This window comes from Molossus molossus, unplaced genomic scaffold (assembly GCF_014108415.1).
Source record: "Molossus molossus isolate mMolMol1 unplaced genomic scaffold, mMolMol1.p scaffold_m16_p_20, whole genome shotgun sequence".
NCBI classification, from domain to species: domain Eukaryota; kingdom Metazoa; phylum Chordata; class Mammalia; order Chiroptera; family Molossidae; genus Molossus; species Molossus molossus.
Genome location: NW_023425356.1, coordinates 31,755,480 through 31,782,062, shown reverse-complemented (window position 1 = coordinate 31,782,062; position 26,583 = coordinate 31,755,480). Strand labels below are relative to the sequence as shown.

The 26,583-nt window shown below is 53.3% G+C and overlaps 1 protein-coding gene across 1 annotated transcript; it reads left to right on the top strand.

The window, feature by feature from the left end:
• Nucleotides 1-881: 881 nt before the first annotated feature.
• Nucleotides 882-26,583, top strand: SLC26A9 (solute carrier family 26 member 9). Its single transcript, XM_036273164.1, has 21 exons — nucleotides 882-951; nucleotides 7,804-7,946; nucleotides 11,301-11,440; nucleotides 11,540-11,650; nucleotides 12,284-12,459; nucleotides 13,986-14,150; nucleotides 14,676-14,828; nucleotides 15,145-15,227; nucleotides 15,903-16,050; nucleotides 16,312-16,425; nucleotides 16,614-16,691; nucleotides 17,221-17,316; nucleotides 18,959-19,065; nucleotides 19,798-19,867; nucleotides 19,992-20,084; nucleotides 20,223-20,336; nucleotides 20,973-21,254; nucleotides 22,305-22,359; nucleotides 23,516-23,661; nucleotides 25,045-25,116; nucleotides 26,536-26,583. Exons 2-21 carry the CDS (start codon nucleotides 7,822-7,824, stop codon nucleotides 26,581-26,583), a joined length of 2,376 nt encoding a protein of 791 aa, XP_036129057.1. The 5' UTR covers nucleotides 882-951; nucleotides 7,804-7,821.

Here is a 26,583-nt window from a genome sequence, read left to right as displayed (position 1 = left end):
AGCTCTAGCTCAGATAGCAGGCAGCAGCCTGGGCGGAGCTATGACCCAGGGAGACATTAATTCCTGGAAGTGACAGAGGCCTATGAATTAGGGATTTGCTAGCCTTGATGTCACCTTACATATCTGTCACTGTTGTAAGTCCAGTCTCTTGAGCTCCTTCGCCATATCCCAAACTCCCATGTTCCATGCGCACCCTACCTGGGAAGTTAGGAGGGCAAACAGTACTTTACTCGTTGCACTGGTGGATAGAACAAGCACAGAGCTTACAAGCAACTTAAGGTTGGGGACAAAACTGGGAACCAGGTCTCCACTGCAGCCCCAAACCACACACGGGCTCTGAGGGCCTCCCAGACAGGGCTTGTCCCCTTCCTCAAGGGTGTTCAGAAGTCTACTGTCCCCCACAACACCCCCCTCCAGCTCTCCAACCTTCAAAGTAAGCAGCCCCAGGACCCCAGCCTTCTGGTGACCTCAATGGGTCCCATTGTCCAAGAGGCTATTTGGCTTGACCCCAGCCCCAAAAAGAGGCAGGACAGCAAGCTTGGAGAGGGGTCTGTCTTGTCCCCTCCTCAGCCTCAGCTGGCCGCCTGTGGGGCAGGGGCCCCACTGAATGTGACCTATTGTCTTCAGGGTGGATTTAGGAAGTGCCAAGCTCCCATCAAACAGCCCTGCTCCTCAGGTAAAACAAAAAAAGGGCTGTTCATTTGGGACCTTTTTTCCTTATCTCCTTTTCCTATCTCCTCAGGCTTAGCTATGGTGTAGTGTTCAAAACCACTTCCCCTCTAAGCCAATCAGAAGCCGGGGCTCACCCCGTGGCCCTGAGGTAAAGTTATTTATAAACGCCTCCCTGGATTATTTGAGCAGAACCCTTTCGCACACCTCTGGAACACCTTTCAGCTGCCCGCTCCCCAGACACACCTGCAGCCCTGCCCAGCCAGCTCTGCTCACCCACCGGTAAGCCCCACCCGGCCCACCCACTGGGCACAGGAGCACTTGAGGAGAGATGACAAGAACCTACTGGTCAGGGGGTGGGCTGTGTGCCAACCTGAGCACAATTGGAGGGACGCTTTGGCCTCTGGTCTGAGAGCAGCCCCCAGCCCTGGACCTCTGAGGAGCCCACTGGGTCCTCCCTTCCATGTGACAACCTGAGCTACAGGCAGGAGGCCAAAGGGAGCTTGTAGGACGGAGGCTTGGTTGGAGGAGGTCTGCCAGACCCCAAAACAGAGTGAAGCGGGGCAGCCGGCTCCTTTGCAAGGCCCTCTTTCTTTGCAAGGTAAAGAACAAAAATACTGGCCCTTCCTGGGGCACCTGCCTTTGAAGCTGCTGGCTGCACCTCTCCCTTTCTTTCCAGTCTTGGAAGTAAAAAGCGTTTGCTGCTTGGCTCACGGGCTGCTCTGTGGGCTGTCTCCCGTCCCTCTGCCCCCCAGATTCCTCTTTCACTCATTCACTTCCCGCCAGCGCGGGGACTTGCATGGGCAGCATGGAAGCCGTTCGATGCCACTGAGCCTGAGAGGCTGGAAGAGCAGAAGGGAAACCGAGTGGGAGAGGGATACGGAGGATTCAGCTTTTGCAGGCAGTGGGATCAGGACCCAGGGGACCTGACTCCAAGTGAACCCTGCAACAAGGAGGGTCTGGGAAGGCTCCACTGGCTCCCAGCCTCCTCACTGCAGCTCTGAGGGGCGTCCCGAGTCACCCTCAGGTGTCGTCCCTATTCCTCAAAAGCAGCCCACAGGGCCCCAGCCTGGGTCAGGCAGATCTTTTATCATTCTAGCGTAAACACTCCATTTACACGTGGCCCCAGTGGGGCTGAGTACAGGGAGGAGACTGGCTTTCAGGGTGTGCCCCTTGGAGAGGCATAGACCCCCGTTTGGGCAGGACAAGAGAGGGTTTTCTCCCTGGATGGCTTCACTCACAGACACCCCTCTCCCAGAGCCCCGCGGTCCCGCTCATCCTCTCCCCTGGGCCCTGGCATTCAGAACCTGGAAAGCCCTGCCCTGGGCAGCATGGAGACCTCCGCCTCCTCCACCACCAGGATGGCCTTCCTGGTCACTTCCCAGAGGCTGGTCAACTGTGCCGAACGGTCATTTGTAGGAAAACCTGGGGACAAAGGCGGACTCTTATCTCTCAATGCCGAGGGTCCTCTCAGGGACTGACACGTTTAGTGGGTGTGTGCCCTGACCCAGACCCCCGGAGTCTGACGCAGTGGGCTCCCCGAGGGAACGGCGGCCAGCTCGGCACTGACCAAGCACTGGTCTCCTCCGCTCCCCTGCCTCCGAGTGAGCCCGGCCCTGACCTTACAGAGCTCTGGGTGTGTGACCTTAAATCCCACCTCAGGAATCCCATGACCTTGGTCGTCTCACTGCTGAAATGTGCTTTGCAGAGTCTAGCCTCGGGCTTTCTGCTGGAGCTGATGTCTTCAGCCCTGCACCGGGCCCTGTCCCGGCCAAGAGCAGCGGACAGGGAGGGGGCGCAAGCTTAGAGGCAAGGGGAGGGGCTTCAGGAGGCACAGTGTCTCTAAGATGCTACTCCTTAGAATAGCTAGAGTGTGGGAGGCCAGTCAGGACCACCTCATGCTCCCCTCACATCGCTAATGAGGAAATGAGGCTGGGGTGAGGAGGGGATAGGAAATGTGCCCAAGGAACATGGGGACAATAGAAATAGAGTCTTGATAAATGCCTTGGAGATCCTTCGGCCTGTGCTCTGCACCTTCACTCCTTCTGCCATGAACGTGGTACCCAGCTGAGGGCCCAGCCCTCCTATCCCATCCCCAGCCCCCACCCCACTCAGCAGCCACTCGGAGGTAGTCCTCTCCCTGTGGCCCCCACCCTGGATGAGGCAGGGAGGAACTAGCAGCTAGAGCAAAGGGGAAACCTCAAAGTGACCTTTCCTCTCTCCAGAACACAGCGACAGCCCAGGTAGGAGCCAGTGATAAGAACGCCAGGGTGGACTGGCCAAGCCAAGACGTCTCCTGTGCCTGGCACACGCGCGTCCAAGAAACCCCGCCGTGCATGGCAGGCCCGGCTACGGAGAAGGAACCCGGGGCGCAATGGCAGGGCCACCTCCAGCCCTGCCCAAACCCCACACACAGTCCCCTCACCTCCCTGCTCCCCAGATGTCCTGCCCTCTTCTGAAAAGATTTTCTGCTTTTCCTCTCCCCAGTCCTGGACAATTTTGGAGACCGGGCATGGAGAAGGAGGGTGGGAGTGTGTGAGAGCAGATGTGAAAAGGAAGGTCAAGAGAGGAGCGTGGTCTGCCTGAGGTTGCAGAGCGAGGAAGAGAATCTGGCAGAGTAATCGTAGGAGCAGTAACAGTAACAGTCTGAATCTATCGCACACTGACCGCGGCCAGGCACTGTTCCAAGCCTTTCTGTGCATTAACTTGGGCTCCATGCCCTAGCCCATCTCTGCCCACAGTATTCTGATGATGTAGCCAGACCTAGTCATTGGGTGAAGATACCTTCGGGCTTTCTTTTGTATGAGCTCACTGTGGGAGAAATTAGGGTTCTAATGAGGGGTCCTGGAAAAACCCAGGAGGGGGTCTGGTCTGGCCCATGCCCTCCCCACAAACCATTTCCCCTTTGCACCCCAGTTCCTTAGCTCTGCAAAACCTGTGAATCCCCTGGCCCCTAGATGTGACCCCATTCCCCTGCCAGGCCTGGGGAATTGTCCCTACACCTCCCTCTGACCCTCTGCAGTCCCGTCCTGCACTCTGCGTCCCTGAAACCCCACAGCCACTGTCAGGTCTCTCCAGTAATCCAGAGGCAGCCCCTCCTTTCTTCTGCAGTGGGGAGGGGGCAGGGACACCCTTTTGTTCCTTAGTATTGTCACATGGCACCTGCTATTTCTCCCTGATCCGGTGGGGGATGGAGGTGCTGTTTGATGGGAGGCGGGGCTTGGTGAAACACACCTGGCAATTGAGCACTTAATTTTTCAGTGATGGTAACATCGTTTGGCAGGGCTCTGTATTTGTTTAACTAGGGATCAAGTCATCACATCTTCTATACTTCTCTCCCTCTCTTGCTCCCTCTTTCACCTCCCCACCTTTAACCCGGCATTGTAGGAACCCCTCTGGGAGCCCCTACACTCTGAGAACCGGCTAGGAGAGGTGGTGCCCCCTGCCGCCTGGCCCTGCCTTGCCCTTGCTGCCTCCCGCCCACCTTTCCTCCCCGGCCTGAAGGACTGGCTCCAAGGACTGGCTCGGGATGAAGTAACCTCCCATCCTAAGCCCCACCCACCTCAACCCCTATTCTTGGAATTAGGAAGTGTGACCAGGGCACCTCCTCGCCAGGCCAGGCGCTTGGGCAGCTCCTGTGGTTGAAGACCTGCCGCTCTGCCTGTCATCGTCCTGGGAACCCGGAGGCCAGGGTGGTCCGAAAAGGGCACTCTGGATGCCACTCAGGGGACAGTGCCCAGGGAGCAGGGTCAGGGTCATCTCTGGGAGGGCTGGGCCTTTCAACAGGAGTGCTTGAGTTGGAGTAAAGGCCTGGTTCAAGTTCCCATACTGCCCCTCTCTCTAAGACTCAGTTTCTTCAGCCACAAAATGAGAGGGTTGGACCCGTCTAGCCCTCAATTTCCATTCTAGACAAAACTCAGAGTCCAGCCAGCTGCTGGGTCCTCCCTTTTGTGTGTGGTACGAACTCAGGATTAAGAAAGCACCCAGAGCCTTCTCCCCTTCAAGGAAAGCAAGGGGGCTTTTTCTCTACTGTCAGCCTGTGTGAGTGGCAGCTGCCCAAGTGTCTAGTCCCCGTAGGTAGGAAGCGTGCCCACGGAGGGGGGGGGGGGCAGAAAAGGCCTGAGTCATCCACCTGCGCTCTCAGAAGGCTTTCCTGCACCCTCACCCCCTCCCTCCCCCCTTCCTTGGAAGTGACAGCCAGGAGTGGCCAAAGCCAACATTGGTCAACATGCTGGAGAGACCCAAATAAATGCGATCTGAGGAGAAAGAGACTCCAGGGCAGGGCTCAAGAAAAGCTTCACAGAAGAAAAGGAAGAGGACAGGAGGAAGGATAGGGAGAGGGGAGGAGGAGGAACCTAAGCAGGTCTTAAGGATGGGCAGGTCTAGGAAGGAAGAATGAGTCAGGATACTTCAGGTAAGAAGGAAAGTGTGGAAAGAGCCCCAGAGGTAAAACTGAACCAAGCTTGTTGGGGGTACATCCATCTCCAGGGCTCTGTTTGTTTCACTAGGGGTCAAGTCATCACACCTTGGACATCTCTCTCCCTGTATCACTCCCTCCTTCACCTTCAGATTTACCAAGCCCACCAAAACAAGGCCAGATGGTAAAAGGACAAACATGCTAAAAATAAGGAGTTTGGGCTTGCTGCTCCTGGAAATGAAGAAGTGGAGGGTTTCTGAGCAGGGGGCGTAGGCTGGAGAAGGGAATCAGTTAGCAGGCTCTTGCAACCATCCAGGTGTGAGATAAGACCTGCGGGGGAGGGGAAGGGAGAAGCACAGGAAGGAAATAGTAATGGGATTGATGCACGCCTGAATATGGAGGCTGGGGCAAGGGAAGGGCAGGGACACCTGGGGGGAGGTAGGCAGGGGCCAGGGAGGAAGGTACCACTGAGGAAATGGGGAAACAGGGCCAGCCAAGGAAGCTGGGTTAACAGGGGTCCCGTCAGATCAGATGGTGACAATCCCTCCCCACAAATGCACTACTAGAACTTAGAACCTTGAAAGCTGCTGAGGAAGGGACTTCCAGGATCACAGCCTGCCCTTTGCATGGAATCAAGATCTGTCATGACCCCCTCTTCCAAGGGGTTCCCCTCTTCTGGAGCAGTCCCCTTTGAAAATGTTGGCTTTTCTTTTGCAAATGGTCTTCAGTGGCCTGGAATAGACCCCCCTAAACCATAAGTCTTTCTCTGAAGCCAGGCTGCAGCTGTGGGCTCCTCCAGAGGGTCATGTTCCCCACTCATCACACCCAAACCACCTGGAAAGCTAGACCCTTCCAGCCTCCGGAGAGGTGGGGAGCAAGGCCGCTGTGCCTCGCTGAAGGGTGAAGGTCTGGAAGTCTCTGAACAGTCTCTGCTAAGAGGAAGAAAGCACCCTTCCATCCTAGTCCTCATCCCTGTTCCCTGTTACTGGGTGCCCTGGAAGGCCAGCCACTTCACACACACAATCTCCAGGGCAACCGCCTGGGACTGTTATTATCCCCACTTACAGATGAAGACACCGCATCTCCGAACACAGGTCACCTGGCAGTCACAGACGTGCTGAGTCCCTGTGCCACCTGTCTCTCATTGCTCCCACCGGCATGTCTCACATGCCACGGCCTTTACTCAGTTCTGCCCATGGCTTCTCCAAAACACCGTTTATTGATTCACTCAACAAGCATTGCTGTGTCCATACGAAGCACCAGGCAAGGGGCTGGGCGCAGGCGCTGTGGGCAGACCTAACCCCGCGTCCCTTCCAGCCGGGCACTGTCTGTGGGCTTTGCCGGATTTCCAGCGCATGCTTATAGCTGCTGATGGGCCTTGGGTCCCCCGGCTTAATGAATGGAATGCACCGGCTCAGCCTTTATCGATGGGGGCCACAATCTTATTACAGGAACAACTCACATTCGCAGCCTTCTTTGCATTTTACACAACTCTTTCTCGTCCTTTACCTCATTGGAGCCTCACAACAACCCTGTGAGATGGCTGTTCCCCCCATTTCACTGTCAAGGAACCTGGGGTGTAGAGAGGTGATACCACCCCTCCCACCTCACCAGTAAAGCCAAACCAGAACCCAGTTTCTAGAACCTTAGTTAATGCGCTTTCTATCTCTGCCCCATGTTGTCTTCCACAAATGGCATCAAACGCTCCCCTCTGATAACCTTCCGTGCACCCCGATTTTCCCCTAGGAAGTTGGGGGACATCTCTAACCCCGAGTGGTTTCTCACTTTCAACCCAAATCTTTTGCCAAACTGGCCGCAGCCACCCCTCACACACCACCTCCCAGAACTCAACCCTCCCTCTAAGCCATCCCATGGTCCCCTCCTCCCGCCTCCTCCCGGTGGCTTCTCCCAGCTCTGGAGGGCAGGGGACAGGAGGGGAGACAGCGGTTGAAGGAGGGAGTGGGACGTGTTCCCGCAGGAACCTCCTCTGGACCCCTGCACTCAGCTCTGCCGGCCGGGCTCCTGGAACATTAGGAAGGTTGCGCAAAAATGGAGGAGGAGAGCCATGCCAGTACACAAGGGTGGGGGCAAGGGTAGGCACAGGAAGCGTGGGAGCCAGCCAGCACGGACCATCCTGATTTCCCCAAGCACACCATTGTCCCTCAGCCCCTAGGGAAACCTGTTGGTGAAGTCCTAGGTGTCTCTTCAAGAAGGGGACTCCTTGAGGTCATTGTGGCCACCCTCCTGCCTCTGGGCAGGCTGTTTTTCTCTATTTCTTCCAAGCTGTTTGGCTGAATGGTATTAGCCTTTCTGCCAGGGAAACTGGGGTCTGGGGACGGGGAGGGGCCTTGGAGGGGAGGCAAGGGATAGAGTCAACATGCTGAATCCCAGCTGGGATTTCTGCCCTCGCACTCCCACCTTTTTTTGCCTGGTGTTCAGCGGGGGTGACAGTGATGTCACAGGTGCAGAGTGCCAGCCATGTGCTGGGCGCCAAGCAAAACAGCCAGGGCGAGTGTGTGCATCATCAGTGCCTGGGAAGGAAGGCCACCCGAAGAAGTGAGTCTGGTGGAAAGACTTGAAAGAAGGAAGGGAGGCTCCTTCTGGATGGGGGCGGGGAAGACCAGCATAAAACTGCTGCAGCGAGGACTAGAGAGAAGGCCCAAGCTGGCACCGAGGAGGGATGCCCCTCAGCCTCCCCTGCTCTGCTTCTCCCAAAGCCTGTAAATGCCCCAGACATGAGCCAGCCCAGGCCCCGCTACGTGGTAGACAGAGCTGCATACTCTCTCACCCTCTTCGATGATGAGTTCGAGAAGAAGGATCGGACGTACCCACTGGGACAGAAACTTCGCTATGCCTTCAGGTATTGTGACCCAGAGCCCAGACTCCTCTCCTCTCTCTCCCCAAAGTCCCTCCTACACCAGCCGTGGCTCTTGCACCAGTGTCCCTAAGACAGGGCCAGGGAGAGCCCTGGGGAGGGTTGGGTCGGAACCCTGGATTAAAGATCCTACAATTTCAACTGTCCTGAGACTCCCAGGGAGGATGGGGAGTAGGAGCAAGGACCATCCACAGCTTCAGCTGGACCATCCCCAACCCCTGCAGGAGGTCTTGCCGTGTTCTTAGTCCACTCAAGTGTTTCTTGAGTTCTTAGGGAGCTATACATAGATGGGCATGCTACGGCAGGGTGGGGGAAGGGAGAGCATCAGAGTCCCACTTCGCTTCAGTGTCTTCTCTCCTCCTTATTAGGAAAAATCTGAAGCCACCACCACCCCATGCTCTGTGTCCTCTTTCCTTCCTAGAAGGTCCTTTCTTCTCCTGGCCCAGAGAATGCCCAAAGGTGGCCCCTAAAGGTACCTACCAGGATGTAGTCCCTCCAGCCTCTGGGCTATTTCCGGTCTCGGGTCTCTGGAAACACGTGGTGGGTAGTGAGGCCTCGCCTCCAAGGAGGGGCTCCACGAGGGGTCTCTCCCCCACTCCGAAGCCTGAGGCTACAGCTTCACCTTCCCCCTTCCCAGACTTCTGGCAGACTTGGGCCTCTGTCAGGCCTCTGCAGGCTGGCTCATGCTTCCTCTCTCCCTGGGGGAAACAGCTGATTCAGTTACCTGGATTGAGGTCACTGGCAATGGCTGAGGCAGAGACGCAGGTGGAACTGGTTCAGACCGGGGGAATCACCCACTTCAGTTTTCACCAAAAGCCCAGGCCCAACCCTGCTTCTCCCGAGAGGCTCCATCTCTGCCCAGTCACAGCTAAGACCTTGGGTGCCCAGTATCCAGGCACTGTACCCACAGCTGTGCTCCTCGGATAGGTGGGCTCTGCCAGCCTTGGTGCCCAAAGGATTTAAGTTTGGGTTGTTTCTGTGCCGGAGGGATGAGAGTATCTGCTGTTGTCCTAAAATATTCAGGTGATGAAAACTACAAGGGATTAGGGAACTAACAATTCCCATGAGGCTGGCATGAGAGTTTGAACAGTCCCTGGCACACAGAAGGTGCTCCAATAAATATTTGTTGAATGAATGAATGTCTAGAAAGCCAATCCCTTTGCCCACTTCCCTCTTGGCTTTTGGAGCCTCTGTATAGGTCTTCGGCATCACTTTCCAGCTCTTCTCTCAGGCTTCAGGTTGTTTTGCTCAACATGCGGCAAGCTTGCAAATGAGGCTGGGCAGGTACGAACCTTCAGTGGGTTGTTTTTCTTTCCCTAACCAGCTCTCTATTCACGAGTCCAGTTTCCCCTGCCACAAACAAACCTGAGAGAGTTCCTGCAGGGCTGGTTCTCTCTTGGGACAAGCCTTTGGAGATGTGTTAAGCTATTTACTGCCAGTCTAACCCCCATCCATCATCCCAGGGATGGGAGAAGCACCCACCCGCCCCAGAGGAGACTAGGAAGTCAGATGTAGGTGATGATGCTTTTCCAAGGAGTGTCGGTTGGGGCAGAAAATCTGCACGAACTATGCAGGGTGCAAAGCATTGTCTGTGTGTATTTCAGTCTTGGGTAAAATCCAGGGGACCCAATGTCAGGGAAACTATTGTTGAGCAACAGCAAAGAGCAAGAAAGGAGGCCTAATCAGAGCGGGCCAGTGAGTCATCAGATGGGCCCTGGGTATTTGAGTTCCTTCAACTGAGAGAAGAAAAGCAAATGCCTCCCACCCTCTTCTGGTCATCAATCCCCCAGCTGTCACCCCGGAGTTTCTATGAAAGGACCTGGAGGTGTTCAACAAACAGGGCAGGGATCAACTCTCCCCACCCTGGGTTGACCAATGAACAGCTCCCCATTCTTCCCTCCCCTGATGAATTAACAGGGGAAAGAACTCGGTGTTGGAGTCATCACACGTGAAGGATGGTGGGTGCACAGAGGCGCTCCCTGCGGGGACAATGGAGCCTTCCTTTTGGAGGAAGTTCTAAGAAAGATGGCAGCAGCCCCTGCTCAGACTGAGTTTCTTTCTTTCTATGTTTTTTGTACTGTTTGAACTTTTACAATGAGAACATAGTCACTGTCCATAGAAGAAGAGGTTTAGCAAAAAGCCTGTAACCTATTCCTTCTGTTTACCAAGGATCCTTGTTGAGGGAAAAGGATCCGCACTCAGATCCCCTTGCCAACAATCTAGTAACTAGAGCTTTTGGTAAGCGAATGGATGGTATTTACGAATAGAAAGATAATGGTGAGTCTATATCTGTAAAATGCATTTAACAACACAGCGTTAGGCGAACGTGGGTTTATAGTTGTGAGTACGCAAAACACAGAGTTTATGTTATTATGTATTAACGATTGTATTTTTTTTCCATGCTAACAACTGTAAACCTACTTTTGCCACAGCCTGTATATGCTTAGTCTGCCTAGAAGGTTTATTGTAAATACACTTGGACAGACTGAGTTTCAATACTCATCCTTTCATGTATTCACTCATTCATTTATTTAACATATATTTACTAAGCACCCAGTGTAATGCACAAGGTATACAGAAACGAACAGAGAGCCAGACTTCTCACCATTGTGAGTTTTCTGTTTAGTGGGAGAGAAAGAAAAGAATCCAGTAATTAAACACAGGACACATGGAGTTAAGAAGCCCAGATAAGGGGGCCCAGGCCTGTGTTCAGTCGGAAAGAAACTCAGAGAAGTCTTTCCTGGAGAAAGGCCAGTTGAGACGGGGCTGGACTCGACACCTTGGAAGGTTAAGCCGCCATGAAATCCATGCCTGCAAGCCAAGTCCTGTAGACTTCCCAGGCGGCCAGCGCCGGTCCCAGGACCCCCAGCGGATGCACAGGACATGCTGATGGCTCTCAAGAGAAGGTCCCTGCCTTTTCTTCTCAGTATCTTGCACGGTGTACATTATGGGTGCTCACCAAAATTTTAATACATTTTGTGGGGTTTTTTTGTTGTTTTTTTTAATTCTCACCTGAGGATATTTTTTCCACTGATTTTTAGAGAGAATGGAAGGGAAGGAGGGAGGAAGAGAGAGAGACACATTGATTGGTTGCCTCCTGGATGTGCCCTGACCAGGGCCGGGCATTGAACGTGCAACCCAGGTAAGTGCCCTTGACCTGGAAACAAACCTGCAACCCTTTGGTGCGTGGGCTGATCCTCTAACCACTGAGTGATACTGGCCAGGGCAAAGGAATTTTGAATGAATGGATGACCAGCAACAGGATATTATAATCCCTCCCCAGCTCGGAGCGTCCGATCCAGGGCAGTGCTGACAGGAATCTGCCCGTTTTCCCTCCAGATGTTCCTCAGCCAAGATCAAAACTGTGGTGTTTGGGTTGCTCCCTGTGCTCTCCTGGCTCCCCAAGTACAAAATCAAAGACTACATCATCCCCGACCTGCTCGGCGGCCTCAGCGGTGGATCCATCCAGGTGCCACAAGGTGAGGGGTCCTCTCAGCCAGGCCTGTTCCTCTCCCACCCCCTCCTGCGGTGGCTCCGTAACCCACCGTGCCCCTGAGCCTTCCGTCTGTCCCCTGCAGGCATGGCATTTGCTCTCCTGGCCAACCTTCCTGCAGTCAACGGCCTCTACTCCTCCTTCTTCCCCCTCCTGACCTACTTCTTCCTGGGGGGTATACACCAGATGGTGCCAGGTAAGACTGCCCCCCTCCCAGCAGGCAGGAGGACAGGTGGTGTGGAAAAGGGGTTCGGGTGATTTTCCGTCTACATTGTCCTCCAGTTGGTGCCGGATGGTTCTTAAGGGACCCCTGTGTCAGTCCCAGGTCCTCTCTGACCTTGGAGAAACCACTTTGCTTCTGTGAGCTCAGTCAGCATTACCTGTTCCGCCTTCCTCCCTGGAATGTGGGGAAGACTTGGTGGAACGAGAAAAACTATGTGCTGTAAAGTGCTAAAGAGTTGTGAGAAATTACCTTCTAGCCCCCAGGCTGTTCCCAGCAGGCCACTGCAGGACACATTTAAAGTTCTCTGGTGCTAAGTGAGATAGTGAACAAGGACCTGGTCACAAGGCCTGTTTCTGGACCGGGTCCTGCTTGTATTTCCAAGCTCAATTCCTCACATGTCCAGTCAAATGGTACTAACAGTTGAGATGGAAGCATGGTAAAAAGTGAAGATCCTGGTCAGATGTGAGCGGTGATATGCTGGGGAGCAGCCTCGGAGGCCTGGGGCTCCATCCCCGTGGGTGTTGGGGAGCAATCCTGGGCCCCTTGGTGGTTTCCATGAGTTTGGTCCAAACCTCTGACTTTTGCTGGCTGGGTGGACCACCACAGGTACCTTTGCTGTTATCAGTATCCTGGTGGGTAACATCTGTCTGCAGCTGGCCCCAGAGTCAAAATTCAGGGTCTTCAACAACACAACCAACGAGAGCTACGTGGATACGACGGCCATGGAGGCCGAGAGGCTGCATGTGTCAGCGACTCTAGCCTGCCTGACTGCCATCATCCAGGTGAGGGGGACAGCCAAAACCCCGCCAGGGCATTAGACCACCCTGCCCCTGACTCAAAGACCCAGCTTTGACCGTTCAAGCTGATTTAGGGCTCTAGCTCCTCCCTCTTCCCCATGCTCAGGGCCATTTTCAAAGACCTTGAAAAGCCACGTATCTCCTCACCTCCCTCCAGCAGGTCCATAGGACCAGCAACCACACCTGATAAAACTCTCCTGAGTTTGGATTGTCTCAAAGACTCACGGCCTCTCTCTACTCCCTCTCCAGAGCCCGGCTCTCTGCCAGCACAGTCCTGTTTCCTAACATCTCTTATCCCCTCCAGCCTCCTCTGCTCCAAGCCACAGCATCGCCCACATGGCATGGATTTCCTCTGCATCACATGCAAAGGACTCTGCTGGGTTTTGTGAAGGAAAACACAGCCTGACAGAATGCACGAGCAGGAAGCAAACTCAAAGGGCACCTTTCATTCATTCATTCATTTAGTTAATGTTTCTTAGTTATTTCACTGTGCCAGGAACTGGGCTAGGCCCTGGGGATAAAAGATAAGTAAGAAAGAGGCCCAGTTCTCCAGTAGCTCCCAGCCCAGCAGAGGAAGTAGCCATGTCAACAGATAAATGTGTAAGCGGCGAGATAAGCAGCCTAATAGAGCCATGAACAAATAGCTGTGGGAACACCAAAAAGGGCCCGAGAGGCCTCCCTCAGAGAGAGGAGATGACCTGGGTCTTACAGGATGACTAGAAGTTGACCAGTAAGCAAATGAATAAGGCGTGGAAGGATGGTCCAGGCAGAGAAAACGCCCCCGAGTGCTGAGGTCTCAGAGAGGGTGGACTGACCAGACATGGCAAGGCAAGGGGTATAGTGGGTCTGCAGGGCAGGGTCCTTTGGGAATGGGCCAGAGAAGAGGCTAGAAAGGTAGGCATGGAGCAGACAATGAGGTCTGAGGTCTGTGCTCTAGGCAGTGGCTTTGGGTTCCAATTGGCAGCGTAAGGATCATTTGGGCTACAAAGGAGAGGATGGGCTGGAGGTGGATTAGAATCAAGGCAGGGAACCTGTTGGGAGACTGTGCAAAGAGCCAGGCAAGTGTGCTGAGGGCCTAGACCAGGGTGGCCATGGAGAAAGCCATGGAGATAGGGTTGGACTTGAGAAACATTTTGCCAGGAGCAAAATTAACTGGGCTTTGATTATAGATGGGACGTGGGAGGTAAGGGAGGGATGACACCCAAGGTATTGGTTGGCCAACTGGGTAGATGATAGTGTCATCTACTGACAAAGGTAACAATGAGGGAGGACCAGTTTCATTTACAGATAAGGAAACTAAAGCTAGAGAGATGGGGTGACAAAGAGGCCAGTGTCCTAAAGGGACCAAAATGCTGCTGGCACAGTAAATAGCAAGACAAGGTCACAAAGGACTCACTTCCCTAGAGCTGCTGCTACCCAGGGCTGCACAGAACTCTAGCCATGGGTTTGGATGAGATGTGTGTGGGAGCTGCTAACCTCTTGGTCATTCTCCCCCCTCCCCCACCCCCCAGATGGGCCTGGGCTTCATGCAGTTTGGCTTTGTGGCCATCTACCTCTCTGAGTCCTTCATCCGGGGCTTCATGACGGCTGCCGGCCTGCAGATCCTGATCTCGGTGCTCAAGTACATCTTTGGACTGACTGTCCCCTCCTACACAGGCCCAGGGTCCATCGTCTTTGTGAGTCTAGGACCTTGCCCTGTGAGTGGGGAGGGGCTCAAGCTGACACAACAGCTGAGTTCACTGTTTTCAGTAGGTGTGAGCTTTTCATCATGAGATGCTCTCAAGCAAGGGCTGGCTGACCCCCTGTTAGGAGAGGAGGTTGAGGGGGTTCCACATTGGGAGGTAGGGTCAAACACATGACCTTGAGGCTCAATGAGATGAATCCCTGCAGAAAAGAAGACACACACTCTACATCCGTTCCCCATTCCACTGCCTGGGAAGTCCTTCTTTATGTCTAGTCTCTGAACTCTTTTTGAGAAAGAGGAAGGGAATCAACAATCCTATCCCAGCATGAGCTCCAGACATGCCCTTTGGGAGAAGGTGGTGGAAAACAGCATAGTATTCCTGAGCAGTGTCTAGATTCTGCTTTGGTGTGCTTCCATGAGCATTGGTGATGTTCCCTTCAGGGGGTCAGACATCCAAAGGTGGGGTGGTGTGGGAAGAAGGGGTGGGAGCCCATAGGCATGATGCTCTCTCCACCAGACCTTCATTGACATTTGCAAAAACCTCCCCCACACCAATATCGCCTCGCTCATCTTCGCCCTCATTAGTGGTGTGTTCCTGGTGCTGGTGAAGGAGCTCAACGCTCGCTATATGCACAGGATCCGCTTCCCCATCCCTACGGAGATGATTGTGGTAAGGACCTGCCTGCGGCTGCGTGTTGAAAGCCAGGGTACAGAGGCCATGAGGAGAGTCATCCAGCTTCAGCCAGGGCCAGGCGCCCCTACCCACCCTCACCCCCTTCCACTGTCAGCCAGTAGAACGAGAAGTCAGGGGTGAATACCTTCCATTCCCCTTGGCATGGTCCTACTCTTTCTGCTTGGGGGTCTTCCTCCTCAAAGAGGCAGGCAAGTGGGATTTGGGTTCCCCAGAGAAAAGAGAGGCTTGGGAGAGACCCCTGTACTGGCCTCGACTTCGAACCAATCCCCATTCTCCACTTTGGGGTTTGCAGGTGGTGGTGGCAACAGCTATCTCCGGGGGCTGTAAGATGCCCAGAAAGTACCACATGCAGATAGTGGGCGAGATCCAACATGGGTGAGTCCAGGGGGCTGGAAAGTCTGATGCCAACCCCACCGCGCTCCCCACCAAGGCCGGGCTCAGAGGCTGAGCTGAGACGAACTCTATGAAAGTGTATTATAAACTCTAGGACACTGACCAGCTATGAGTTGCTACTATTATTTGTTGTGGAGAAGAACCATGCAAGGGGCAATGCTGGCTGTATTATGAACTGTGAGGCTTAACTGCCACATTCACCCAAAAGCCCCATTCAGTGGACGCTGTTAAAGCAGAGCCTCTCTGATCAGCCCTCATCTGGCTCTTGGCCTTGTTCTAATGCATTAGCTCCTTTTATCCATGTGGATAGGAAGCTATTGGAATGAACCAAGTTCACTGAGCATCCACTCTGTGCCAGGCTGCAAGCTGGGCCCTGAGAAGGGCCGGGCAATGCTGTGCTGCAGGGTTGGGGGTGATCACAACACTGGGGGTTGGTAAGTGTAGAGTCCAGAGTCTGGGTGTGAACAAGGCTCTGTCAATCACTGGCTCTGTGACCTCGGACACGCTAGGTCCTCTAAGCCGGACTCAGATCGGAAGGGTAGCCATATGAGACCCTGGCAGACAGTGGGACCCTGCTGGTCCCTGTGGGCTGAAGAACTGAGTGCCCTCCCTCTCCTCACACCCTTGGGCCCTGCCTCCTCTCTGGCTCCTCGGCAGGTTCCCTACTCCTGTCTTGCCTGTGGTTTCACAGTGGAAGGACATGGTTGGCACAGCCTTCTCCCTGGCCATCGTGGGCTACGTCATCAACCTGGCCGTGGGTCGGACCCTGGCTAGCAAGCATGGCTATGATGTGGATTCTAACCAGGTAGGTGCGGCTACCCCCGGCAGGACTGAGCAGGACAAAAGGTGTCTTGGGGCTCTGGACTGCGGTGAGGAAGGCCGCCTACCAGTGGGGAGAGAGTCTCTGATCCCAAGAGCTGGCCTCTGCTTGATTGGAGCATATGGCTTTATTGCAGTCGGTCAGGTCTTAGGCCCAGGATCCAGTTTGCATGGCCAACTGGGTGTGGTCATCACCCTGCCACCTCACACCCACACCCAGTGCCCAATCCTGCCCTTGTCCCCACAGGAGATGATCGCCCTGGGCTGCAGCAACTTCTTTGGCTCCTTCTTTAAAATCCATGTCATTTGCTGTGCTCTCTCCGTCACTCTGGCTGTGGACGGAGCTGGAGGAAAATCCCAGGTGAGCCCTGACCCAGGGGAGGAGGAGAGGGGGACAGAACAGTTGCCCCAGAGAATCCCAGGAACCTGCAAGCCAGGCCAGCTGCTTCTCCTACTTTTCTCTCTTCCCCAGTCTCCTCTCCACCAAAGGCATCTACTGGAAATGACTCGAGAGCAATACTCCCTATTCCCAACTCTTTCTCTGAATAGGTGGCAAGCCTGTGTGTATCTCTGGTGGTGATGATCACCATGCTGGTCCTGGGGACCTATCTGTACCCTCTTCCCAAGGTAAGAGCCTAGCGGGAGAGCAGAGGCCAGCCAGACTCTAGCAAGAGCAACCCCTAAGAGTGATGCAGCACTTCACAGATTCAAAGTGCTATCATTGTGCTACTTTGTCCTAATCACAACCTGTGATGTAGACAACACAGGTTTACGCTCCCCATTGTACAGGTGAGGGAAACTGAGGCTGAGTCTAAGGGAGGTGCCCGTGGTGGTACGATCACGAGTTCAGGGCTGGTCCCAGACTCTAGCCTCCAAACCTCAGGGTGGATTCCCCAGTCTGTCGACAAGTGCCCATGAGCACCGGAGCAGGAAGGCTCTACATGGGCCATTTGGGGGAGGAAAGGGGAAGCATGGGCCCCTGGCTCAGCACCTGTGCTCTCCAGTCCTAAACTTGAGTGCAGAGATTGGGGGGCTCTGTGGGGAAAGTGTTCTGGAACCCCAGCTCCGTCCTGCCAGGCTCCAGGGCCAGGTGTGTTTGTAGGAAGGGCAGGAAGAAGGGGATACCCCAGTAACAGGAACAATGTTCTGCTCCTAGTCTGTGCTAGGAGCCCTGATAGCTGTCAACCTCAAGAACTCCCTCAAGCAACTCGCTGACCCCTACTACCTGTGGAGGAAAAGCAAGCTGGACTGTGTAGGTATCGGGCGGCCTCTGGCCACCTGTCTGAGCCCTGCCCCCTTCTCCAACCTCCCAGCCCTGTCATTTCTCCTGTGCATGATCTCTCTGGTTGGCTGCTTTGTACGTTGAGTAGCCAAGTGCTAAGAGTTCAGATTTTAGAGTTGGACACCCTATGTTCAAATCGTAACTCAGACGTTCACAGGTTCTATAGTCAACAGCAAGTCTCTTAACCTCTCTGAGTCTCAGCTTCCTCATCTGTGAAATGGATATTTTATACCCTCTACCCTACTAGAGTTGCTTATGAGGAAGAAATGAGACAATACAAGAAAGGAACACATTGTCTGAATTGAATCAATAAAACTTGGCTATTATTATTTTTTAATTTCTAGTTCAAAGAGAAAGCAAAAAGAAATAGTTAAAAACAAAAGCACCTAGAACGTTCAGCCAGCAGAGACCGCGCTGGGCTCTGTTTTCTCGTCTGCAATGGGGTGGCAGCCACGGCTGGGTCACACACTGGCTCTGCAGATTAAATGAGATCATGATAGAAAAGCCCCGTGTAACCACAGAACACTCTGCAAACATGATTGGCGTCACGATTAGTCGCGTTCTCACCACATCTTCCACTGGACAATAAGATGGAGGCCACAGTACTGATGACACTGCACCGACCCCACTAGAGCACCCCCCCCCCCCAGCCATAAACTATGAGAGAGGATTTGCTCATCTCTTTTTGAGATGATGGAATCGAGGCTCAGAGGGGTTAAGTAACACGTCAAAGGCCAAAGAGGAAGTAAGTGATCGAGTCAGGACTGAAACTCCAAGTGTTGGATTCCAAACCTCTGGGCTGAGCAGTCACCTAAGGGAGCCAGAGAAATGAGTGGTCCACCTGGAGTCCCCCAGTGAGCGAGTGATGAGGCGAGAACAATGATGTCCAATTCCCAGCCCACAGATTCCCATCCCAGCGATCCCTGGCTATAGCAACCGGTCCTGAATATGCACATAGTGCTTTGGGTTCCCATCTGATCTTCACAGTTCTCTACAGGAATTGGTAGGTTTATTTTCTCTGGAGAAATTTGGGGAAGTCTGAAGGATCATAGAGGGCAGCTATCAAAATGGAATCCAATCTGCCCCCCACACACCAGGCCCCAGGCCACCGGGCCAGGGAGAGTCACTAAGCCTGTGTTGAGCACCACAGCTTCCTGGTAGTTGGAGAAAGGAGACTCATGTCATTGATCACCCATCGGGTGCTCGTCACAAGGCTAGGACCTCTATGTTTCTTAACTTGTTCATTCTTTCATTAAGCAGGTGTTATTATTCCCCCTTCATGAATTAGGCAACTAAAGCTCACATAGCTAGGAAGTAGGAAAATAAAACTTGGAGCTCAGGACTGACCTAAGACTCTTGTTCTTATCATTATACCTGCCCAAGACCTGTGTGCACTGGGCTTGTCTCTTAAAAACAAGATAAGATCAGGGAGCCATGCTCAATCTAGGGGAAGGGACAAAGGTAACCAACATACAATGGTGCAAAAATAGCATGAAAATGGAAGGGTGGGTCTGGGTTGTGCTAGTAGAGAATGGGTTTGGCAAATCCAGGAAGACTTCTTGAAAGAGGTAGTTTTCTTCCCAGGTCTGCTTTCACATCTCTTTCCTCACAGTGTGTCTGGGTGGTGAGCTTCCTCTCCTCCTTCTTCCTGAGCCTGCCTTATGGCGTGGCAGTGGGTGTCGCCTTCTCCGTCCTGGTTGTGGTCTTCCAGACCCAGTTGTAAGTAGCAGACCCTCCCCTAAGACACAACGGGGGTGGGGGTGGGGAATAGGGTCTCCCATGCTGAGGCCTGGCCCAGCCCCCCATACCCTGCAGCCTCCGGGCCTGGCACAGGAGGCGCTGCCAGGCCTGAGGAGAGCCCAACCCAGCCAGGACTGTGGGCACACGCTGGGCTGTGTGACTTCCCATAAGCTGAAAACCCCAGAGGAAGCCACCGTGGTTGTGGAGGGCTGGGGGCCAGACAAAGTAGGGGAAGAGCAGGCGGGGAAGACTCAGTGTCCTTCCGAAGGCACTTCCAGACACCAGACCAGATGGGACACCACCCCAGGGGAATATGAGGCCAGAGGACAGGCGCTGTGTCCTTCCTATGAGAACATTAAATGGAACACGCCAGGGGGTCCAGGCCAGGGTAGGAAGGATGATAAATATTAGGGAAACCCTGCCTTCTCTTCTTCAGAACTCAAGACTAGGAAGTGGTGACTTTAGGGCCACTTAAGCTTGTCCCCATGTGTGCCTCCATCCCTTCTCCCTGCTAAGCCCCAGCCTGGGAGCTATGTCAAGGGCCTGTCATCCCTCTGGTCATAGCTCAGCCACCAGGCATGCGTCTCCAGTGCAGAGAGAGGAGCACAACAAGCCGGGGGGTGAAGAAGTGACCCTCTCTGCCCCGCCTCTGCCCCAGCATCCCTCTAGGCCCATTTGCTTACTACTCACATATGTTTCTTCTTCATCCAGTCGAAACGGCTATGCTTTGGCCCAGGTCATGGACATGGACATTTATGTGAATCCCAAGACCTACAATAGGGTGGGTAATCCAAGCTATCAACTGCCTCTTTTGCCCTTCCCCCACCACAAATAAAAGAGGGTTTATTTAAATAAAAAGTCAATAAAGACATGTCTGCTACCTGAACTCAGTCTCCCTGTCACAGGTCCAGGAAATCCAGGGGATTAAGATCGTCACTTACTGCTCTCCTCTCTACTTTGCCAACTCGGAGATCTTCAGGCAAAAGGTCATTGCCAAGGTAAACCGCAGTCCTCTGGTGACCAGAAAGGCTGGACAGAGAGTGGCCAGAAGATGGAAGAAAGGCAGCTGGGAGCCAAGGGCAGTCCTCCTTCAAAGAGGTCAGAGGTCAAGCCTGCTGATGACTCTTTCTCTACAGACAGGTGTGGACCCCCAGAAAGTACTGCTGGCCAAGCAAAAACACCTCAAGAAGCAGGAGAAGGGGAGAGTGATGGCCACACAGCAGAGGAAGTCTCTGTTTATGAAAATCAAGGTGGGCTGAGGCTAGGAACATGCTGTCTCCTCTGCCCTCTCTGATCTTGCCCCTGCTGCCCCTCCTCCCAGCATCCTTCGAGGCAAAGACAAAAGTCTCCATGGACATTGCTTGATGGCCACGGACCATTCTTACCCTAGGATGAGGGGACGCCAGTTCCCATGGCCCCCCATTCTCTGTTTAAGATAATATATGACCCTTAAAAAGGTAGTATATGACCCACGGACTTATACAACCCCAGAAGGGGAACAGAAGTGAATTTGTGGGGTTCCCAGCCAGCCCAGAGCAGCATGGTGGAGATGGGTGTGGGGTATAAGGAGAAACAGGCAGGCACAGACAGATGCAGTAAAGAGCTCAATTATTTCCAAAGGGCTCCCTCCCAGAATAAAGGAGGCTGTGGCTTCAGGGCCTCTCTTGGAAGGATCCTCCAACTTTGGGTGGTGAGAGACCAAGCTGTAGGCCCCGCCTAAGCAAGGGGCTTTGGGAGATGCCTCCACCACAGGGACTTCGGGTCTTGTGTTCACCATGATCAAGTTCAGTGATTCTCCTTCACCCACAAGCTCCTCGGCCCTGCTTGAGCCACAGCAAAGTCTGGTTCAGTTTGCTAATCTCCCACCCCCGCCCCCGCCCCTCCAGACTGTCTCCCTGCAGGAACTCCAGCAGGACTTTGAGAACCCCTCCCCAACCGACCCCAACAACAACCAGACACCTGCTAACGGCGCCGAAGTGTCTTACATCACTTTCAGCCCTGACAGCCCCCCAGCTTCCCGCTGTGAGCCGCCAGCCCCTGCTGAGAACCCCAGTGAGCCCAGGGACATGCTGGCCAGCGTCCCGCCCTTCATCACCTTCCACACCCTCATCCTCGACATGAGTGGGGTCAGCTTTGTGGACTTAATGGGCATCAAAGCCTTGGCCAAGGTGAGGCCTCGGGCAGAGGGAGCACCTGTCACCCCATGTACGCCCTCCCTCCTGCTCTCCCACGTGCCCTTCTCTTGGAGCAGCCATTCTGACAAGCTGAGCGAGGACACGTGCCAACCAGACTCCAGGTCCCTAAGGATCCCTTTCTTTCAGACGTGACCAGGACAAGATGCTCTGTGCAGAGCAGGCCCAGACAGCCCAAGACAATGAGTGGCTGGAGGGGGAGCCCACAGGTCCAGGCCCCGCTGTTCCATGCCCTCATAGCGCCCCTCGCTAGCAGAGGCCATCCCAAGTCCCCTCTCAGGCCACCAGGAACCCACCCCAGGGTCCTCTGAGTAGAGTCCAGCTTGGGCCTGCTCCTTCCCACATTCACCCACACACTCTATCAAAGCCAGTTGCAGCCAGCCAGGGAGGGAAGAAATAATATCAATGCTCCATTGGGCCAAACAGGCAGTCCACGGGACACCTTGAATAAATGCATTCATCTTACAACTTTTCAGCGACCACCTCCAAGGGCTGGGTCAGCCAACCTCAGCGCGGGCTCAGATCCAGGAGAGGGTGGGGGAACAGAGAGTATAAGGCTGACATCACCACTGGCCAGGTGCACAGAAAGCTCCATCCCCCCTGGAGGTTCAGCCCGCTTCCCTGGCCTGGACCTGAAGTCCAGGTGGGCCTTGGCTAGGGGCCTAGACTCTCCAGGCCTTGGGCCTCCCTTGCAGCTTCTGCCTGAAGCCACAATGTAGGGAAAGAGGTGGAGTCTGGGAATCTAAGCTACTGAAAGAAAAGGTCTGGCCCCATCAGAAGGGGCCATGGTGACTTTAAGTGCCCGCCTCCTTGGCTAAGCCCCACTTCCTCCCTGCTTTTCAGAGGAGCCGTCAGCCAACACTCCAGGGAGAAGTGGTGTGCTTTGCTCCTATTTTTATCTTCGGCTGCAGGGCTCTCAGGGTTGCTTATTTGTTTGGCTTCCCCCCTGGAGTGGGCTTTGCGAATCACTTTGGAGACCCACTCAGGACATTCCTTTCCTTTTGCCTCCCTACCCCATACTTCTAGCTGAGCTCCACCTATGGGAAGATCGGTGTGAAGGTCTTCTTGGTGAACATTCATGGTAAGAGAAGCAGGCATGTAGGAGGTCGAAAGACTGGTAAGGGGGTGAGGTGGGAACAGTTGGAGGGATACTGAACAATGAAGAGGGTGGAAATGAGAGCACCCATATGCCCCCCAAATACTGCCTGCTCCTAGGGGCTTCAGACACAAGTCAGAAGAGACTGTGGCCAGACTGTGTAAACATCCCAGGGATCTCAATAGCAGAGCAGGTGATCATGAAGCTAAGAAAGGTCAACTAGGATTCTAATCCACCACCACCACCCCCACTTTGCCATATATCCTTGGCCAAGTCATTTTATCTGTCTAGGGACCCATTATCACCTATGTAAAATGAAGAGGTTGACTAGAATTTGGGGGTCTTCTCTAAATCTGAAAGCCCCTGAATAATAAAACAAACATATACCATGACTACTCAGGGAACACAGATATGCAGTTTTATATGCATGCAAAAGACACATATACACAGCCAGAGGACAGGTCCGTGTAGCGAGGACTTTCACATCGTTGGCACACACTCAGAGTGCAGGCACATAAGCACACAGCAAGCACACACAGACACACAAGAGAACGTGAAGGGACACCTACGCGCACACGCCACTTCCCACAGAGGGTCAGGGCCCTCCCAGGGGGCCTGTCCCACGTCAGAACGGGCCTGAGCATGTCCCAGGCTCGATGGAGGCCAGCTCTGGGAGAGAGACTGTCATGGCAGTGATGTGCTGGGCATGTGCTCCAGAGTTAGAATCAGAGTGTTCCTCCCACCTCACTGACACTCCTCAGGCAGTCGGCTCTAAGATTTGATAGGAGTAAGAGGTCCACCACTCATTGGAAGTTGCAGGAAAGTCCTGGGTACGCAGGAGGAAGGATGGACCCCCCAGAGGAGAAAACTGGCAGCAGCCTCCTCATGAACATTTTAGCCTTTCCCTCTTTGATGGCCGCAAAGTACCGACTCCCTGAATCAGACTGCTTCCTTCTGCCCTGGGTCGGAGGTTCAGCATCCTTAAGCTCGTGTTGCCCTCTGCTGTCCAGAACTGATATTGCAAGGCCAATGCCACAGCCCTTTCTCTCCTGTCCTCTCACCAACCTCCCCACTTCTCCTAGCACCGCTCCAATCCACAATGACTGTTATCTTTCTGAAGGTGTTCTTTTTCTCCGTCCAGCCCAGGTGTACAATGACATCAGCCATGGAGGCGTCTTTGAAGATGGGTGTCTAGAGCACAGCCATGTCTTTCCCAGTATACACGACGCGGTCCTCTTTGCCCAGGCGAATGCCAGAGACGTGGCCGCAGGTCCTGACTTCCAAGGGGTAAGGTCCAGGCACCTGGAGAATCCTAGCCCCAGGCCACTTACGTAGCAGGACCAAGGGGCGTTAGAAAACACAGAAGTTCGGTGTTCCAAAACCAATTCTGAATCTCAGTTTCCTTCCCTGTAGAATGGGCACCCAAAACTAACATTCCCTACCTCAAAGGGTGTTTCGTTTGTTTTTGTTTTAGGAATAACTGATAGTTATATTTTTTATGTCACTTGAGAGTGCTCTGTATATTGTAAAATATTTTATTAATATTAATGTTCAGATGAGAGAGAAAAAAGGAAAGAAATGGGGGGAAATTAATGTCTCAGTCACACAAAGACCCAAAGTGCATTGGGTGATGCCCAGGGTTGTGGCATCGCTCACCCCTCCCCCTCCTTTACTCTGGAAGAGGCTTTGGGGGAGGGAGAGGAGTAAGCCTAGCTATTTTAATTTAACAGAGCTTGCAGATTTCAGGCTGGTGATGAGTGAAGAAACTGGATCTGAGTTTTGTCTCAGTTTCTTGACATTTAATTTACTAGCTCAGTAAGTGGTATGCAAATGAGCTACAAATAACACTGTCTGGACTCCATAAAGCTGGGGAGACAGAAAAAAACCCCACCCCACTGGGGTCGCTGCCCAAGCCTTCGCTGCAACCCCTCTTCCCAAAGTCTCCTCCCAGCTCAGCCCGTGTCCCAGCCTTTGATATAACCCTGCCCTGTCAGTGGGTCATAGGAAAGCCTTTGCTGGCCCTAGAGCAACCATTTGCTCTTTCTTTAAGAAACCGATCAAGGTGAAGCCATGTGTTCTCAGTACTGAAAGCCTGCCCAGGAATACACAAGACCTTGGCACCCATCCTTGACCCATAGACGGAAACTATGCAGGAGTCGGTTAATGAACCTTGTCCACACAGCAAAAAGGGGAAGATTCTGGAAGAATCTGCATCGTTTGTGATTGTACAAATAATGTCCAGTTATTACAGTTTATGTATTTAAAATAATTTATATTATATGTAATATATTTACATATTATAGAATATATTCATATGCATAAGTCACACGATGCCCTTTTCAACGGCACAATGAGTAGAAAGCCAGCAAAGTGAGCTGGATGAGGGACCGGAGGGAGATAGATTTCCCGAAGTCAGGCAGCTGGCCGTTTGTCAGAAGCTGGGAGAACGTTCCCTGCCTCTAACATGCCCACGGAGGGCAGACCCTGACGCACACCTGCCTGGTGGGAGGGGAAGTCGTGCTGTATTTTGTGAAGCAGGTGAGGGAGGGAAGAAAAGGGCAGGAGAGCAGTTGTGTGTCGGAAACATGGTGCTGCCGAGAGCCTGCTGTTTGCATCAGACTTTGTGGTTCAGCCACGGAGCTCATTCTGCACTGGTTTTTCCCCCTCTAGGCTCCAGTGGACCCTGAGATCTCCTTATGTGATTCCGAGGAGGAGAGCCCCAGCTACTGGGACTTGGAGCAAGTGAGCTAAGGGGCAGGGGGTGGGGGCGAGAAGGGGAAGGAAGGAGACCCTCTCAAATCCAAGGTGTTCAATGGGCTCTCTCCCCTCCAGGCCAGAACAGTCACCTTGAAGTCCACATTTCTTTCTCATCTTTCTTTTAATAGCAGGTCCTAATTCTTCTCACTCCCTGAAAGGCATGGGGTAGGGCACTGGACCTAGTCCTAGAGAACTAACATCTATTCTTAACTCGCCAACGCATCAACCACGTGACCCTGGGCCAGCCACATAACAACACCAGGCCCGTTTTTATCATTGTGAAATAAGGGGAATGTAGGTAATACCTGTCCTGTCTACCTCACAAGATTCGCAGGGCAGTCACTTGTTCTTTCATTAATTCTGCAGATATTTATGCAGTGCCTGTTGCTTGCCTCCGCTGTTTCAGGGTGAGCATACAGCTGTGAGCAAAACAAAGACCCTGCCCTTAGGAAACTTACATTCCGGTATGATCAGATAAATTCTAAGGGTGCAGACTCTAGTGGAACAAATATTGTTGCATATGATCAGGCCTTAAAAGCTAAGAATTATGCAGATGGGAGGGGTTAGTGTCCCCGTAGGACCTTGTGGCCCCGACATGAAGAGTGGCACTACCCCGATGCCCTGAATCAAAAGAAACCAGAGAGAAACAGCATACCTTCATGCTTCTCCCATTCTCTGTGGGCTTGGGTTCCATGGTCCTGTGAGCACACTTCTGGGAGTGCTAATGGCATGCAGGAGACATTAAGAAATACAGCCAGAGCCACAATAATTTGGCAGGTTGATTTCTAGGTCCCCATGGAATCTCCAGCATGTTCCCGAACTCCTGGGCAGGACCAAATAGTCTATCAGCCCAAAAGTACTGTAGAGCGTGTCTGATCTCAACCCTCATTTTACCTAGTGAAGAAAGTGAAGCTACAGCAAGGGAGGGACAGCCCTCGCTGGATAGCTCCGTTGGTTAGAGCATTGTCCTAACATCCCCAGTCAAGGCACATGCAAGAATCAACCAATGAATGAATGAGTAAATAAGTGGAACAACAAATATCTCTCTCTCTCTCTCTCTCTCTCTCTCTCTCTCTCTCTCTCTCTCTCTCTCCAAAAGAAAAAAATCAATTAAAAAACCATTTTTTAAAGGGGAGGGCCATGTGGAAGGTCACAGCACAACAGAGGACACTCCAGAGATTCCAAGCCCCTTCTCCTGTCACCTCTGGACCCCTTCTTCTCTTAGGCTGCCCCTGCCTCTCACCTGTTCTCAAACACTCACACACATCCACACTCAAACCCACGCACACATACTCACAAGGCTGCTTTCTAGCCAGAGGTCCATAGGGCCACCTCTTGGCTGCGGCCACTCTGAGCCCAGCAGGTCTAAAGCAGCTCCTTCCGCTCCCCTTGCCTTCCCCACAGGAGATGTTCGGGAGCATGTTTCATGCAGAGACTCTGACTGCCCTGTGA

What these genes read in the sequence shown, in the direction of transcription:
- SLC26A9 (XM_036273164.1), top strand. Translation starts at nt 7,822, where the DNA reads ATGAGCCAGCCCAGGCCCCGCTACGTGGTAGACAGAGCTGCATACTCT. An exon ending in GTGGGCGAGATCCAACATGG is followed by an intron (nt 15,228 to 15,902) that starts GTGAGTCCAGGG and finishes GCTCCTCGGCAG; the next exon opens with GTTCCCTACTCCTGTCTTGC. An exon ending in GCTACTGGGACTTGGAGCAA is followed by an intron (nt 25,117 to 26,535) that starts GTGAGCTAAGGG and finishes CCTTCCCCACAG; the next exon opens with GAGATGTTCGGGAGCATGTT.